Source organism: Cetorhinus maximus, chromosome 17 (assembly GCF_964194155.1).
Source record: "Cetorhinus maximus chromosome 17, sCetMax3.hap1.1, whole genome shotgun sequence".
NCBI classification, from domain to species: domain Eukaryota; kingdom Metazoa; phylum Chordata; class Chondrichthyes; order Lamniformes; family Cetorhinidae; genus Cetorhinus; species Cetorhinus maximus.
The window spans coordinates 101194833-101212961 of NC_135895.1; the positions used below are offsets into that span (position 1 = coordinate 101194833).

Here is an 18129-nt window from a genome sequence, read left to right on the forward strand (position 1 = left end):
CATACAATATGCCGAATAAATAAAAAAACATCCAATATGCCCAAATTCAAAATGGGCACTAATTGGCGTACATGCAATTTAAACTAGCGAGGCCAAATGAAATGCCGAACCTGCATGTTTACAGCCCTAAAATCAGAAGTTTCAACTCATTTAACCATCATTGATGCGCATTAGGCACAGCGTGTTTAAGAACCTGCAACCGGGGAAACTTTTCAATTTTTAATGTGACTTGTACTTAAAACTGGATTAAAAGAAACATAATACAGAGCAGGTCTCATTAAGGATAATATTCTTTTAAACGCTCAAAAAAAGCGCAATTAAAAGACTAGTAGAATGACTTTGTTTCCTACTGTGCCTGAAAACCTGGTGGCAATGTTAAGAGACCCCGCTTCCTGAACAAGTGCAATTGGAGGATGGTGGCATTTGAGAGTCAATGGGGTAGCCAGTTTAGTGGGTAAGGATTCATTAGGGCAAAATGCTTGATCGATGGACGTAAAAAGACAAGGAGACTTGTGTGCATTGTAGTTTTGCCCAAAACACTATGGCCTTTTAAGCCATGTAATTTGTTTGCACCCAGATAGTGCATATCTAGCCACAAATGCAGAGAAAATTCCAGGATGTAGATTTTACTGTTGTTAACACAACAAACTTCATGGGCAACAGTTTGCCCCCCCCATTGTGGGGGTTGTGTGGGGGCAGGCGTGGGTGGGCGGGTTTCCGATTGGCACCGCCGATTGGGGGCGTGCCGCCATTTTACGTGGGTGGGCCAATTAAGGCCCCTCCAGCGAGACGTCCGCTCAGAAGCGCTGTGCGCTCCCTGTACAAGCGGGGGTGGTGGGGATGGGGGGAGATTCCCTGAGCCGGGAGTGCACTCTTTCGCGCATGGACACGAAAGAGCGCACAGATCTCCCTGAGACAAAGTGCTGCCTCAGAGAGATCGCTGGGAGCTTCAAACTTTTTTAGAAGTGTTGAAAAAATAATTCTGTGTCACATGGGGGGAACATGTCAATTTCTTTTATTTCAACATTTTGTAAACATTTAAAATCCCTCATGAAATCTCATCCCACCCATCGATGAGGTTTCCTGTTTTTTCAGAAGCCCGCCTGGGCTCCCGGCCTGCCCGTCAACCTTAAGGTCCATTGATTACCTCAATTACTTAATTAATGGCCTTAAATGGCCGTTGACAGGATGTCGGGCGAGCAGCCAACTCTGCTCCGCGCACACCAACCTGAGAATGTAAATGATGTGGGATGATGTCGGGACGCCCGCCCGGTGTCCCCGCCAGCCCCCCCGTCATTTAATGCGTCGGCAAGTGGGCCCCACCCCCTGCTCACCGACCGGAAGATGCAGCCCCATGTTTATATGCTGTATCTACAACAAAGTGGGCATTGCTATGTTCTGAATGTTTTCAAAGCTCTTTTTATTCAGATTTTTCCTGAAAGGTATGATTTAATTACGTTTTCAAAGTTTCAGGCACTTAGTTAAGATGTATACCCTAGTTTTAACTTTTCCTGCATTAGTTGACATACATACACAGACCTGGAATACCCTGACCCATTTTGGTCCCCTTATCTAAGGAAAGATATACTGGCATTTGAGGCAGTCCAGAGAAGGTTCACTAGGTTGATCCCAGGTATGGGAGGGATTTTCTTATGAGGAGAGGTTGAGTAGGTTGGGCCTGTACTCATTGGAGTTTAGAAGAATGAGAGGCAACCATATTAGAACATATAAGATTCTTAGGGGGGCTTGACAGGGTAGATGCAGAGAGGTTGTTCCCCCTTGTGGGAGAGTTTAGGACCAGAGGGCATAATCTCAGACTAAGGGGTTGTCAATTTAAGATAGAGATGAGGAGGAATTTCTCCTGTAAGAGGGTAGTGGACCTGTGGAATTCTTTACCACAGAGGGCGATAGAGGTTGGGTCGTTAAGTATATTCAAGGCTGAGATAGACAGATTTTTAATCAGTAAGGGAATCAAGGATTATGGGGAAAAGGCAGGGAAATGGAGTTGAGAATTATCAGATCAGCCATGATCTCATTAAATGGTGGAGCAGACTTGATGGGCCGGATGCCCTACTTCGGCTCCTACGTCTTATGGTCTTACAGTCAGAGGCTTCACCAATTTTTAGAAACAAAGATCCATAAAAATAATTTTTAGGAGAATATTGACAAAAGTGAAGCAAATGAGTCTCACATATCTCCACAAATGATGCTCCCCTCAGAGTCAGTATGATTTGACATAAAAACAGAAAATGCCGGAAATACTCAGAATGTCCGACAGCATCTGTGGAGAGGGAAACAGAGTTAACGTTTCGAGTTCACACCTCGAGTCTGTATGACTCTTCTTCATACGGACGCGAGGCGAAAACTCAGAACATTAACTCTCTTTCCCTCTCCACAGATGCTGCCAGACCTGCTGAGTACTTCCAGCATTTTCTGTTTTAATTTCAGATTTCCTGCATCCGCAGTATTTTGCTTTTATGTCAGTATGATGTGATTGGCAATAAATAACATATATCATTTCACAACCTTCTGTAGATCCTTCTGTGGCTGGAAAATTAAGTATTTTCTTTATTGAAATGATTCAGACAAGCAGTCAAAAGTATTTAGTTTTCTTTACAAGGTAAATAAAAAGAACATAGGAAAAAAGCTGGAGGTGCAAAGTTGTTTCTAGAGCACTGACACTTAATGATCAAGATCCACTTAAAGCTTCCTACTAGACAGAGAGTTTTCCTTGCAATTTCGTAGCTATCAGAACAATGCTGAGGCACAGGTGGTTCTCTCTTTTCTCTTCCCTTGTGAGAGATGCTTGTGCTAAGCTCTCAAAAGAAAGGATTTTAAAGGACTAAGACAGATAGCCATGGCCATCGTGTTGTGTTTTCTTAACATGTTTAAACGTTCCAACACCTGTTCCCCATTCTCACAGCTGATTTAGGATTCTTGTGTAATTATATTTTTTGCTGTGTATTTTTTCGCAAATACCCTTCACAAGTTCTTCACATTGTTGCCCTTGCCCTCGCTCCTTGATCACTTTTTCTTGATAAGTGACATCAGTAGTTGCGATTAAAACCATGGCCATTTATTGTTTGTTCTCACCTACGCTATGCCGTCCAAAATTTTTGGAATTTTATTCATTAATGTACTTGTGTTTTATTCATAACCCCCCACCCTTCCACATGCTCCCATCAGGAACCTTACTATCATTTATCCCTTTGGAACAGAAATTCATCCAGTCCTTTTCCTATTAAAAATCTACCATGGTTTTCTGTTCCACCACCCCTGCCAGTAATCTGTTCCACAATGGAAGAAATTAACTCAATTCCCTGATTTCCTTTCACAACTTCAACTTTAAACTGTTCCCCCTAGCCTTTGGACTTTGTACCCAATAGAAGAACTTTGATAAAAATCACATTTTCTGTGCCCGTGAATATTTTGAAGATGGTCATCCACTTTGGAGGTCAAAGCCCCAGCGTGGGCAAGCTTTCCTCTTATTTTGGCCCACTATCTTTATTCATTCTTAGGATGTGGGTGACACTGACAAAGCACCATATATTGCCCATTCTCAGGGCAACTGGAGGTGACAGGTAAAAGTTAGTGAACCAGTTGAGTTTTTACAAGAATCTCATAGCTTTCATGGCCAGTTGTTCTGGTGCCAGCCACTTTCTCAGTTTGTTATGGTGGCATTTGAACTCATAATGCCTGGGTTACTTATCTGGTACCATAACCACTAGTATTTAGGATATTTTATATTTAAGAATTAGTGTCTTCAATCTCCTCTGGACTTCATCTCATGATCGTGCAACTTCCCTGTAATATAGAGACCCAGAACAGTACTTTGGTTGCAACCTCACCAAGATACCTACTTCAACATCCTTAATTATACAACCCATTTTATTTACTTTCTTCCCTCATCTCCCCCAAAACACTGAACTGATGCTTTCATTGAGGAATCCACCTAACAATCCAGATCACTTTTCTAGTGTTTGAGCTCTTGATTTTTCCCGTACCCGCATTGAATTCCATCTGCTACTCTTTTGTTGCAATTTGTGTAGATTCTTTTGAATCATCGCATATTGGTTAGCACCATAAGCCACTAAAGTGGTATTAACTGCAAACTTGGATACTACCCTGTCCTCCAGGCCATTTATAAAAGTTATAGACAACAACGGTCCTGGTCCTGACCCCTTGTAGGACTTCACGGTAACACATTTCTATTCTGATGTCTTCAAATGCATCTCTGCCCTTTGCTTTCAACCTTTCAGCCACGAATAGTTCAGCCCAGTTTTTGTTTAACCCTGCTACTCAGTGTGCTATGTAGGAGAGTGTCACATGCCTTCCTGAAATCCATATGGTTAAATTAATTGTCTCACCTTCATCCATCAGATCTGTAAGCACCTCATAGAATTAGAAGGCATCCAATGAGGGCTTATTTGATTGCAATGAATTCCTGAAGGCGTCATTGGATATAGGCTGTTCAAAGACTTGAACATATTCCGCCATTTAATTATATTATGGCTAATCAGCACCTCAATTCCACTTACCTGGCTTTGATTCATGCTTTTAGCTGATAAATACCTGCTCATTTCAATGTGGAAAGAAACATGACCTAACCCCTTTGACTTTGTACAGCAACCCACAGGAGCAGTACCACAGCTCAATGAGTGGATTTGCAATCTCAGCCGGCTCACCGGGCACTGTGGATGGAAATTGCCAGAGCCTGGACCTGTGTTTTTTTTTGCTTCATCTTCCTAAACCTTTCTATTATGCCTTTTTAATCAGTGGGAATGGGTAACCACCTCTTGAACGTATAAATTGGAGCTAAGCATCAAATATGTAAACCTGTCTTCAGCCCAAATGTTGCCTGTTTCACTGCAGAATATAGTTGGCATGTATGATATCATTAACCCAACACTTAGGGGGTGATGAGTATTTGAAGCTTTTTTATCTATGTGGAAGTGACTTTATCCTCTTGGCTGTACACAGCAACCCGTAACAGCAGTACTACTGCCACGAAGCACCTGAGTATGGACAGGCAATCTCCATATAAGTGCTCAGTTGCTGGAACTGCTCCCCTCTGGGAGAACACTGCTGGCTGATAATATAGCAATTGTGAAAGTACAATTTTTCCTTTCACAACCCGAAGACCACAGGCCTTTTGTTAAAATAATTGAAATAATATTTACAGCAATGCCGAGCAAATTTTCTCTTTTCTTCCAACAGAAGGTGAAGAATAAAGCTTTAGAAGATGTGATCATATTAAATGTAGATACAAACACACTGGAAACACCATTTGATGACCTTCACAACCTGCCTAGTGAAGTGGTAAGTCAAAATGGTACTATGCTCTATTTCAATTTCATTAGCTCTTTGTCATGATGAAGCCTTTTTCTTTTGTAATCACAAATTGGAAGATGTGAGGGGTTGGGTTGAGTAGTACCAAGTCTGCTCTTTTTTTGTGAAAATCAGGAGCTGCAAATTGACTTGTATGAGAGCAGAATTATTTTCAAGATTTTGACTGTGGCTGAAGAGAGGTTTTGAATAGTGCAGCCAATTGTAAATGAAGCTCATGATTCGAAAGATATCTGCATTCATTAACTGTAGCTTTTTTAAAATGTAAGTCTCTTCATCTTATACTTAATCATTAAATTACAAAGTATGCATTTCTGTCTGCCTTGTGGCATTTCTTGCTGAAGAATGAGTTGAGTTGTGAAGGCAGTGAGAAGAAGGGGGCCAATTATCAGCTCCTGTTTCCCTGCCACCTGCCAGCTCTTTTTCCTTTAATTAATGTTCAGATGGCACCGGTCAATATAATAAGAAATACTTTTACAGTTGGGGTCACAAAATTGATCCTTTGATCTCCAGTATTCTGAAACATTTGTTTCCGTGAATTATTAGTTTTCCGGTTCATTTTAATTTTCTTATCTCCTGACAACCATTTTCAGTGAAAACACATTATTTGTTTTAAAACTGACTACTCTCTCTATTACTTAGCGTTCTGTTTAGGAAGCAAATGACAGTTTCAACTTGCCAAAGAAGTATACTGCTCTAAATAGGAAAAGATGGTTAAAATATAGAGGCTTCATTTTTGCCAATCAAGTCTGATAAATGAGGTGTCAGTTGCTCCTCTGCTTTGATCTTGCATTGCTTTTCCGGGTTTATAATGCTTCAGGGTGCTTAGTATTCCATGTTTTAATTTAAGCGAACGGCAAGCAATATGTGACCAAAACTTGTACAAAATGTGACATGTCCATTTCCGAGTATCCGCCATGTTGCTTTCCCTACAATTTCGTGTAACTTTGCAATCAGCCAGTATAATTTATGTTCAATGTTTTGATTACATTGGGTTTCCCTTTGCTTTTTGCCCTCTTTACCCCACCCCCACTGGCAGAAAAGGTAATTGTAAAAATATTACGAGTGGGGCTCCTGTTGATTTGCGTAAAGCTGCTACAAGATATGTTTAGTTACATGTGAGTTTATGTCACAAGGATTTCAGTCCATATGGAGTCTATTATTAGGTCAGTTTTTGTATTGGTCTCAGTTGTCATAAAGGTCAGTGGGTCACAGTTGTCCTGAATTACTGAACTGTTTTCAAGTAGACGCTCTGCTATGGTGTATGCTGTCATCTTAATAATGGTCTCTTGTCAGATATTCACACATAATATTTAAGAGTTATTGACTATTAGAAATGTTAGTTTTGTTAGTAGTGATACCACTTTGGAAAATACTCTGGATTTCCAGATGGAAACATAATTCGTGCATTTGGCCTCCAGCAACTTGTTTATTTACCTTCTTGCTGAATACAGCGGTGCTCATGTCGATTAATAATGTACAATTCAAATTTTTTGTTAGATTTTAATTGTATTAATAATCCTGAATTACAAAGCACATGTCTTGTTCTTAAACCTAATATTACAATCTGCAGAATGAATCCATGTACAAATGAATTGTTGGAAATGCCCTGTTAGTTTCAAGCTTTTCTATCTTCCTTGCTTGTACCACTGCATATCCCCTTAGTTGGTAGCTTTTATCAGCCACTGCTGTGGCCTCTCTACAGGGAACAGGCTGTGGCCATGGCAACTTGAAGATAAATAGTTTGGTTCCAGTATAATTCATGACTATTTGTTTTGATTACTTAACGAATGATTGTTGGGGTATTCGAAATACAAACCTACTTATTCTTGCCACTGGTGTGTTGCATGTTTTGATACTTTCCATTAAGCAAAGGTCTTCTGCCTTGGCAGTTTTACCTGTAGTGATTGCTGAATTAGGTGGTGGTATGTATCAAGGATTCACTCATCAGCAATTTCACCAAAACGATCACAAAGTTGTAAAAACTCCGTAATCTTCCCCTTTTTAAACCCATTGAAATGAATAGTATGTATAGTAGTATAAATGAATAGTATGTACGGCTGTTACTCGGTGTCCTATCCGATTTAGCTTCATAGAAATCAATTGAGTCTGCATATTTTCAGCAAAGAGGTGGAGAATGATTACACTGAGCATGTTTTTAAGGGATATCAGTTAGAAGAGGAAGCAACTTTTCAGCATTCATCCCGACATGTTGTCTGTCGCATACTCTGGCGTAAGTACTTCAAAGCTTTTCAAATGTGAATCCACATCACTTAGAATATCTGCAAGGACTTCACTTCCAGTTTGGTGAAGTTCAGGTGCACCAAGATTCCAAGTAGCCCACCTACCCCCCACCTTCCTCGCACGCCCCCCACAGCACCCCAACTCCCAACGTTGTCTAAAATATTGTGAAATAATCTGGGATAGGTTAAAATCTCTGTGCCAGGTGGATAAGAAAAAGTTCTATAATGAACACAGCATGTAGTAAACTCTGTCTCCAATGAGTGAACCACCATCGATGGGAGAGCTACAATAAGCAATCAAATGGTTGAAAAACAACAAAGCTTGTTTCCCCAATGGTATTCCAGCTGAGGTCTTCGAGGCTGGTGGGCTTTTGCTCACAGCAAGACCCCGTGCACTCATCCTATGGATTTGGGAGGAAAAGGAAATCCCGCCGCCCCATATGTGCTCAAAGATGTGGGTCAAGAATCGGCCTGTTTGGTCACCCAGCAGAAACTCATGACTCTGAGTAGACGTCTCTCCCCAATCTAAGCAGAGCTGACAATGAGTAAACTCAACAGGGATTTCCATCTATAAACTAAATGCAACACAAAAGCTGTGGTGCAGACAAGGTGACAGTTCTTCTGTAAAAAACAGTGAAAGATAATGGCAAGCTGGGTCAGATGAAAATATCCTCAATGTACCATGTGGGTCAACATAATTTTGTCATGTTTATACGTAACTAAATTACCCAAACTGTACTGCTTCAGTATCTCTTTGATTTAGAAGTGAGCACAGACAAACACAGATAATATCACTCAGAAGCTAAGCCGTTGCAGTGGTATGGCTGTTGTCTTCATATACAGATCAACTTGAATAATAGCAATAACACAAGAGCATAAGAATTAGGAGCAGGAGTAGACTATTCGGCTGCTTGGGCCAGCTCTGCCATTCGTTAAGATCATGGCTGATCTGATTGTGGCCTCAACTCCGCTTTCCTGTCCGTCCCCCCCATAACCCTTGAGTCCCTTGTTGATCAAAAATCTATCTAACTCAGCATTGAATAAATTCAATGACCCGGCCTCTGTAAGTTTTTGAGCTATACTTTTACTTAAAATATCTAAGTTCCTAATTCTCAATTTATAACAAGGGGTCCTCGGTTGTGCATAACCTAACGAGGTATGAATGACCAGTATTTATGAATCAAGTAGAATTTATTCAGCAAGTTGTTATATATACTTAACAAAAGCAGTGAAAACAGTGTCAAAGTTTCTTATCTCTCAAGGCTCTAGGATTCCTTGAATTCTCCCAACACAGGTGATGCCTTTCTTTTTCTGTTCCTGAAATAATGTTGAACTGAGTCACAGAAGAATTACACCACAGAAGTAGTGGTAAAACTGTGCCAATGAATTCTGAATTTTCAACTTGTATCCTTAATTCTGACTGTTCCTCTTCCCTTATCAGGAAATAGTCTGAGTTACCTCTTTTGATTGGCTTAGTGTTGCGGACAGCAGAAAAACAGGCAAACTATACCTATTTCCTCTTACCACCTGCCCATAAGTGGAAGGTGTGTTGAGCTACTTTTTAAAATATGCGGTGGCCTGGTTTCCCAATCTCTTGGCTTGCATGATCCAATTTACTAATAATCCACAGCAAACTCTTGTTACGATTAACTCAAGGTTAGTTTATTTCACATTCAAATAACCTGGGAGAGGAGTGTCCACAACTTCCCACTCCGAACACATGAACACGTGCGTGTGCAACACGCACGCACGCAGGATAGAAAAAGGACTTTACAAGAACCACAAATGACAAATGAATATTAATTCATGTGATTTCCAGGGTCCGAAAAGTCAAAGTCCAGAGGGTGTTTGTGACGAGGTTCAATTCCAATGAGTTTCTAATTGGAGATAACAATATGTAAATCCTTGAATCAAATGATACAGCAGCACGATGGGCTTTCCGTGCTTACAGCACTTGGTAGACATTGATCAGAGACTTTTAAAATCAAGCAGGCGTCATGGAGTTGAGAAGTGGTGACCGACTGCTTACTCAGCCAGGCTGCTGGTGACCTTTCCATTTGATGTTAAAATAGCAGTCTGAGGATTTCTCAGTTCTCAAAGGCATATACAGATTTCAAAATTATCACTTGAGTCATGTGGCCTTCTTTCTCCACAGTGACTTTAAAAGAGATGTTTATCCAACTGGCTTTGACTTCAGGACTGATATTGTCCCAGTCATTAGTTTTTGAAAGAGTTACCATCCATATTGAGGGCCTGGTGTTTGGATGTCTAGTTGGACCCACTGCCTCTGCTAGCAAGGTGACCTTATCAGATGCTCATTATGCTGCTCATCCTGCTGCCTTTGGTTCCCCTTTGAAATGAGCTTGGACAGTCCCAGGTGTAATATGAGTCTGTTAGCAACCCTATAGGCATGATGAGTTCTGATGTGCGAGTTTCCTGGTCTTTTGTGATTATAAGGGATCTGCGCAATGAGGTATGAGATTCCAGAAGCTGAGAAAATAATTATTTTGTTCTTGTAACTTCTGGGGTGTAGCTCTCAGACAAAGACCAACCTTGTGGTCAGGTGACATGTAGCGGCTACCTTGTTTGGTTCAGCAGAAAGTAATTTTTTAAAATAGCAAAAGAATAAAGTTCTGGATTTCTTTTCATATCATATAGAACCCAAAATTAGGGTAGAGGTCATCTGATGCCACCCCACTTCTGTAACCAGAGCAATGTAGGGCAGAGACAAATGTCCATCTCTTATTTGGGCCCCAGGAATGACATTCCACTGTGAACAAGTGACACGTTCTTGTAAATACAGAGCAGTTGTCCAAACAATGTTACATCCCCTTATCAATAATACGAATTGTTGTAGACAATTCATATAAAACGCTAACGTATTCCCATGAATACTTAAGGAAATTAAGAACAAATGTTAGCAGTGATTCCGAGCAAGATATCTTCATGATAACTTCATGAAGTATAGGTGTCCTGTCCTACAATTATGGTAACCAAATAAAGGCATTTAGTAAGCAAAATCCTAATTAAAATATATCTTGTTCAAAGATAAGTTCAAGCTGCTGAGTTCAAACCTTTTGCTTATTCTGATAAAGCGGCCTTGCATTGTGCAGAGTGTAATTAAAACAAGTGCAACAGCGTAGACCCAGACCTTTTTGCACCTTTAAAGTCATTTGGTTCATCAAGAATAATTCCTCGCAAGCAATTGCCTTTAGTTCTCAGGCTGCCTTAACTGTTAATTGTCTAACAGAAATTCAAACTGAACAAGGTGGCTAAAGTACAATCTAAAATGTTACTTCAAGCCAACATAGGACCCTAAAAATTAGCAGTATGATCAAAATCTTTCTTCCACAGAGCAGTGGAATGTGAATTCCACAGACTAATGACCCTCAGGGGAAAAAAATTCTCCTCATCTCAGTCTTAAATGGGAAACCCCAAATTTTTAAACTGTGTCCCCTAGTTTGAGACTCCCCCACAAGGGAAAACATCTTCTCAGCATCCAGCCTATCAAGTTTCCTCAGGATTTTATATGTTTCAATAAGTTCACCTTTCATTCTTCTAAACTCCAGTGGATATAGGTCCAACGTTCTCACCTTTCCTCATAAAATAACCCTTTCATCCCAGGAATCAGTCGAGTGAATCTTTGCTGAACTAATGCAGTTATATCCTTCCTTAAGTAAGGAGACCAAAACTGTACACAGTACTCCAGCTTTGATCTCACCAAGGCCCTGTACAGCTGCAGCAACACTTTCTTACTTTTATACTCAATTCCCCTTGCAATGAATGGCAATGCTTCATGTGTCTTCTTAATCTCTTGCTGCACCTACATGCTAACTTTTTGTGATTTGTATACCAGGACACCTAGATCTCTTTCTACCCGAATTCTGCAGTCTCTCTCCATTAAAATAATATACAGCTTAGCTTGCTGCCAAAGTGGACAAGTTCACATTTTCTCACATTAAGTTCCATCTGCTAATTATTGTCCCACTCATTTAACCTATCTAAATCCCCTTGTAGACTCTAACCTCTTGACGTGTTACTTTCCTACCTATCTTTCTGTCATCAGCAAATTTAGCTCTCATACCGTCTTCCAAGTCATTGATATAGATTGTAAATAGTTGAGGCCCCAGCACTGATCCCTGTGGCACTCCACTAGTAACAGTTTTCCAACCTGAAAATGACTCATTTATCCCTTCCCTCTGCTTCCCAGTAGCTAACCAGTCCTTTATCCATGCTAATATGTTACCCTCTAAACCTTAAGATCTTATTTTTTGTAGTAACCTTCGATGTGGTGCTTTATCGAATGCCTTTTGGAAATCCAAGGATATCACATCTACAGGTTTCCATTTATCCACCTTGCTTGTTACTTCCTCTAAGAACTCTAATAAATTAGCCAAACATGATTTCCCTTTCACAAAACCATCCTGACTCTGCCTGATCACATTATGATTTTCTATATGTCCTCCTTAATGATGGATTCTAGCATTTTCACAGTAACAGATGTTAGGCTAGCTGGACTATAATTACCTGCTTTCTGTCTCCCACCTTTCTTGAATAGAGTGTTACATTAGCAATTTTCCAATCCACTTGGATCCTTCCAGAATCTAGGGAATTTTAGAAGATCACAACCAATGCATCTACCATCTCCGCAGTAACTTCTTTTATGACAGTAAACACAGACATAAATACCTGTTTAACGATTCTACCATTTCCTTATGTCCCATTATTAATTCCCCAGTCTCATCCTCTAAGGGACAACACTCACTTTAGTTACTCTTTTCCTTTTTAAATATTTGTAGAAACTCTTGTTGTTCATTTTATATTCTTTCTCTCCAACTCTAATTTCTCCTTCATTATTTTTTTAGTAATTCTTTACTGGGTTCCAAATTATGTCCAATCTTCTGATTTACCACTAATATTTGCAGAATTGTACTGTGTTTCTTTCCATTTAATACCATCCTTAACTCCCTTAAGTTAACCACGGGCAGTGCATCCTTCTCCTAGTCTTTCTTTCTCAATGGAATATATCATTGCTGAGAGTTATGAAATATCTCCTTAAATGTTTGCTACTGCTTCTCTACTGTCCTGCCTTTAACCTATTTTCCCAGTTCACTTCAGCCAACTCTGTCCCCATATCCGTGTAATTGCCTTTAATTAAGTTAAAGACACTGCTCTTAGACCCACATTCCTCACCCTCAAACTAAATGTGAAATTCTATCATTTTATGATCACTGTTGCCTGGAGGCTCCTTTACTATGAAGTCATTAATTAATCCTGTCTCATTGTGCATTACCATGTCTAGAAAAGCCTGCTCCCTAGTTGATACTAGAATGTATTACTCTTTTTTTTAAAAAAAGTCCCAAATATACTCTAGGAATCACCTTCCAGATTACCTTTGCCAATCTGATTCATAGAACTTGTACAATTAAAATTATCCATGGCTACTGCAGAACCTTTCTTACAAACCACTATTATTTCTCCCTGTATACTCTGTCCTACAGTGTAGCTACTGTTAGGAGGCCTATAAATGACTCCCACACACGATTTCTTAGCTTTGCTATTTTTATCTCTACCCAAACTGATTCTACATCTTGATCTTCTGAACTAAAGTCATCTCTCATTACTGTAACAATGTCATCCTTAATTAACAGAGCTACTCCTCCAACTTTTCCTAGCTTCTTGTATTTCCAAAATGTCAAGCACCCTTGAATATTTAGGTCCAGGCCTTGGTCACCTTACCATCAATAACATCCTCCAGCAGGTTTGTCCAGGAATTCAAAGGTAGATTCCGGGAAGCAACTCCTGGAATTTTCTTTGTTGAGGAAAGTAAGTTTGCGTAATTAATTAAAGAAATCTCACTTAAGGAAATCGTCCCTAAAATTCAGAGAAATAATGTGGAGGAAGTCTATTTGGGGTTTTTAAAAAATTCAATCTTCCAGTTAAGAAAGGATGACGCAATACGATTTCAGGTTTTAAGATTTTTACTGTAAAAAAAAAAGATAAAAAGCACCATTAACTAAACACTATCTTTGTAGGCAACTTCTACTTTAAACTACAAAACAGAACATTCCCCTTTTCTTTGTGCACAACTGAAAACACACTTCCTAGATATGCTTTACACTGTCCTTTTAAGTAGCCATTCCATTCTCCCGGAACCAGTCCAAGGTGATTCCTAGCATCCAAGGGTTTGCTTCTGTTCACTTCCTTTCTCAGCCCTGGGAACTTTTAATCTTGGAACTGTCTTTCACAGTGAGGTTTTTTCCCCATTGGAGATTCTTCCTCAAGCACAAGCTAGGCAGATTTTCCAGCTTCGCTTTAACCCCTTATGAATTCAGTCTTTTCAGTCTGAGCAGGAGCTCCCACCTGCATTTCTGCACGGTGAACCACAGTGTCTTGCTGCCTACAGCAGCTCTCCTTTCCCAGATCCTGGCAGACTAACCTTGTCTAAGAATTTTCAGGGATGTCTTCTTTTAAGTTTTTTCACAGGATGTGGACGTTGCTGGCTAGACCAGCACTTATTGCCTATTCCAAATTGCCCTTGAGAAGGTTATGGTGAGCTGACTTGTTGAACCGCTGTGGTCCATATGTTGTAGGTACATCCATACTGCTGTTAGGAAAGGAGTTCTAGGATTTTGACCCAGTGACAATGGGAGAATGGTGATAAAGTTCAAAATCAAGATGTTGTGTGGCTTGTAGGGGAACTTGCTGGTGATGATGGTTCCCAGGATCTGCTGCCCTTGTCCTTCCAGTAGTAGAGGTTGTGGGTTTGGAAGGTGGTGTCGAAGGAGCCTTGGTGAGTTGCTCCACTGCACTTTGTAGGTGGTATACAGTGCTGCCACTGTGCATCACTGGTGGAGGGAGTGAATTTTTAAGATGGTGGATGGGGTGCCAATCAAGCAGGCTGCTTTGTCCTGGATGGTGTTCTGCTTCTCGAATGTTGTTGGAACTGCACTCACCCAGGCAAGTGGAGAGTATTCCATCACACTCCTGATTTGTGCCTTTTAGGGAGTGGACAGGCTTTGGGGAGTGAGGAGGTGAATTACCCGCCACAGAATTCCTAGCCTCTAACCTGCTCTTGTAGCCACAGTATTTATATGGCTAGTCCAGTTCAGTATGTTGATAGTGGGAGGTTCAACGATGGTAATACTGTTGAAAGTCAAGGGGAGATGGTTAGATTCTGTCCTGTTGGAGATGGTCATTGCCTGGCACTTCGCACTTGTCTGGCACGAATGTTACTTGCTAATTATCAGCCAAAGTCAAAATGTTGTCTGGGTCTTGCCGCATATGGACACAAATTGTTTCAGTAGCTGAGGAGTTGCGAATGGTGCTGAATATTGTGCAAACATCAGCGAACATCCCACTTCTTACCTTATGATGGGAGGAAGGTCATTGATGAAGCAGCTGAAGATGGTTGGGCCTAGGACACTACCCTGAGGAACTCCTGCAGTGATGTCCTGGAACTGAGGTGATTGACCTCCAACAACCACAACCATCTGCTTTTGTGCTAGGTATGATTTCAACCAATGGTGAGTTTTCCCCCTGATTCCCTTTAACTTAAGATTTGCTAGTGATCCTTGATGCCACAGTTGGTCAAATGCTGCCTGGATGTCAAGGGCAGTCACTATCACCTCAACTCTTGAGCTCAGCTCTTTTATTCATCTTTGGACCAAGGCTACAATGAGGTCGGAGCGGAGTTTTTTTTCATTCATTCATGGGATGGGAGGGCATAGCTGGCTAGGCCAGCATTTATTGCCCATCCCTAATTCCTCTTCAGGAACTGAAAGGCCACTTCAGAGGACATTTAAGAGTCAACCACATTGCCATGGGTCTGGAGTCACATGTAGGCCAGACTAGGTAAGAACAGCAGATTGCCTTCCCTAAAGAACATTAGTGAACCAGATGGGGTTTTTTTATTACAACAATCATGGTCATCATTCGACTTTTAATTCCAGAATTTTTTTATTCAATTCAAACTTCACTATCTTCCATTCTGGGATTCGAACCTGGGCCCCCAGAGCATTACCCTGGATCTCTGGATTACTAGTCCAGGGACAATAACACTATGCCCCAGTGGATCTGCCTGAACCCAAACTGAGGGGCAGTGAGCAGATTATTGCTGAGAAGTATTGTTTGATAGCACTATCTTATACCATTCCCTTCTCAAAGCCCATCTTCATGTCCACGCGAATCATGCGTGCCTTGTATCGAGGTAGAAATGTTGATTCCCTATCCTTGAGACTCCAACTCTTTTTATCTTGGAAGTAAATTGACAGTTTAACGCACAACTGTTTACAACCTGAAATTCTCCACACCTTTCTTGGTTTTAGGAGACTCTGTTTATCCACTGTTAGCACAGGCTGCTCCCATTGTCTTCACGTACAAATATATTGTAGCTTCTTCCCAGTAATTCAGTCTGGGTCAGCTCTAATCTCTCACAATCAAACCACTCAAGGTTGCTGTCAGGCAGATTTAGAACAGGTCACATGACACCCTTCATGTTTACCTTAAAGATACAGTCCCAAAGCATAACAATCTTATAAACCTCATAATTAAAACACTATGGAAATTATGACAGATATTGTCATTTGACATCTCTGTTTATAATTGTTTCCAAAAAACAGGTTTTACCCTAAACACCAGAGAAATCAGAACAAAACAAAATCATTTTAATTGTCCCAGATCCAAAAGGCATACATCTTGCCCCCGATTCTTTTGGTAAACTTGGTTAAAAGGACAAGAAGTTGTTAACATTTTTTTGTCTAGGACGTTCTGATTTGGAAATTATGCTGTTGTGCTCACTAAAGAGGAAAATCCTAAAGTTGCTATTGTACGCCTATTTCTGGTGGCGACAGAGGTTCAGAGGCAAGTGCTGTCTTGCCTGCCTTTCTACATAATAGTCAGAGGAGACACAAACCAAAAAACACCAACCAACTGGGCACTTTACCCCAAGTAAAGGCTGCTGATTATCATGTTATGATGTTCAAATGTTGAGGTTTAAACACAGTATCATCTCGACAATTTGCCCTTGTTTTCTTTCCCATGTTTATTTCAATAGGACAGCTTGTAACTTGTTTTTAAAAAGATGAAGTAAGTGGATGTGAAAAAATGAGATTTAATATGACAGATTTTAAATGTAATTTGCTGCAAAATGATCATTGCCACTTATAATGTGGCATTGATAGATCTGTGGCAGTTCTGTCTGAAGAAGTATTCTTTTGTCATTGGGAAGTTCTTAGGTAGAATAAGCAGTATTTTCTGAGTATTCCAAAATTCTGCACCTTGCCTTTGGGATGCAATTTATAAGTTTTCCAGTCAGCACGTTTCCAATTAAGTTGTTAGACTCCTCCGATGGTGAATCTCAGAAGTTTCTTCCAGGATACTTTACCAAACTTTGTCCTTTTTTTAAAAAAAGCCTTATCCCAGTTGGTAGTGTTCATGGAATCTGCCCTTGTGCACAGGCATTGTTTTGTTGCACCAATTGATCAGACTGAGAATATTGATATTTCATTGCTTGATGGTTTGCAGAATGAAGCCATAGTGTTGTGTCAATTAAAAGAGCAGAGAGATTTCAGTGAATTTGTATGTTCTTTAACCTTTCTCATCACGGCAATATGGATTATGTACTTCACAACCTGTGCTGAAGTTAATTGAAAAAAACTTAATGAGCCTTGGTACATGCAGTCAGAGCACTAAATGAATTGGATTTCCAGACTTTCATCTGTAGCTATCAAGCCTTGATGTAAATTGAAAAGATCACAGCTATTGGGAAAAGACCTATATTGTAAAGTCCTTTCTGCATAGATTATGAACATCATAACTCAATGATTTTTCCATAAAAATATGGCTATAATTGGACCCTATGGGGGTCCATTTCTTTGATCAGATCACAGTAACTGTGACTTTACACTGAAAAATGTCACTGCTGTAAAGGTTTATCACCTGTAGAGTTTGGTTTTCTCTGATGCCTTGTACTGAGCTGCTTATCTTTATTAAAAGAACTATAATGAGTAATTAGACAGCAATCATTATTGAAGCAGGAAAGGAAATTGCATTCAATATTTTAACAACAATAGATATATTTTCTCATTACTCTTCCCATGTATTTGAGACTGTTGGCGCTTTTGTCCCATGTACCATAAATTGCATGTTAAAAAATTATGAAATATAATGCCTAATGATATTTTCTTAGTGAAAATTTGGTCGCATTTTATTATGCAGCAGGTGTTTCTTGCAATTAACTGAACTCCATTTGATTTCTACTTTACTGTGGTCTGAATAATTTTTGAGGCTTTTTGAAGAAAACGTTCTATTTCTGGAGCTATTCTTACTCTAAGCAATTTAGGCAGTGTAGTGCATCTATCAGTAAGAAATAGCATTTGATGAAAAGAGCTACTTAAGAAGTTTTCATTTGGTCTGGACATCTTAATGCTTTACTACATTCTAGACATGATGGCGCATGTTGTATAACTCCAGCAAATGGCTGACAAGTTCTTTAGCTCACAAAACATACAGTGTAAGTCAATTGGACTCAAAGTCTTAA

At 40.1% G+C, this 18129-nt stretch overlaps 1 protein-coding gene across 3 annotated transcripts in view; it reads left to right on the top strand.

The window, feature by feature from the left end:
• Positions 1–18129, top strand: part of dennd1b (DENN/MADD domain containing 1B) — a 278033-nt gene that overhangs the window by 196622 nt on the left and 63282 nt on the right. For all 3 annotated transcript variants that reach the window (XM_078561729.1, XM_078561730.1, XM_078561731.1), the window contains one exon: positions 5218–5319. In XM_078561729.1, the coding sequence (XP_078417855.1) occupies positions 5218–5319 (102 nt within the window). The remainder of the gene's footprint in view (positions 1–5217; positions 5320–18129) is intronic.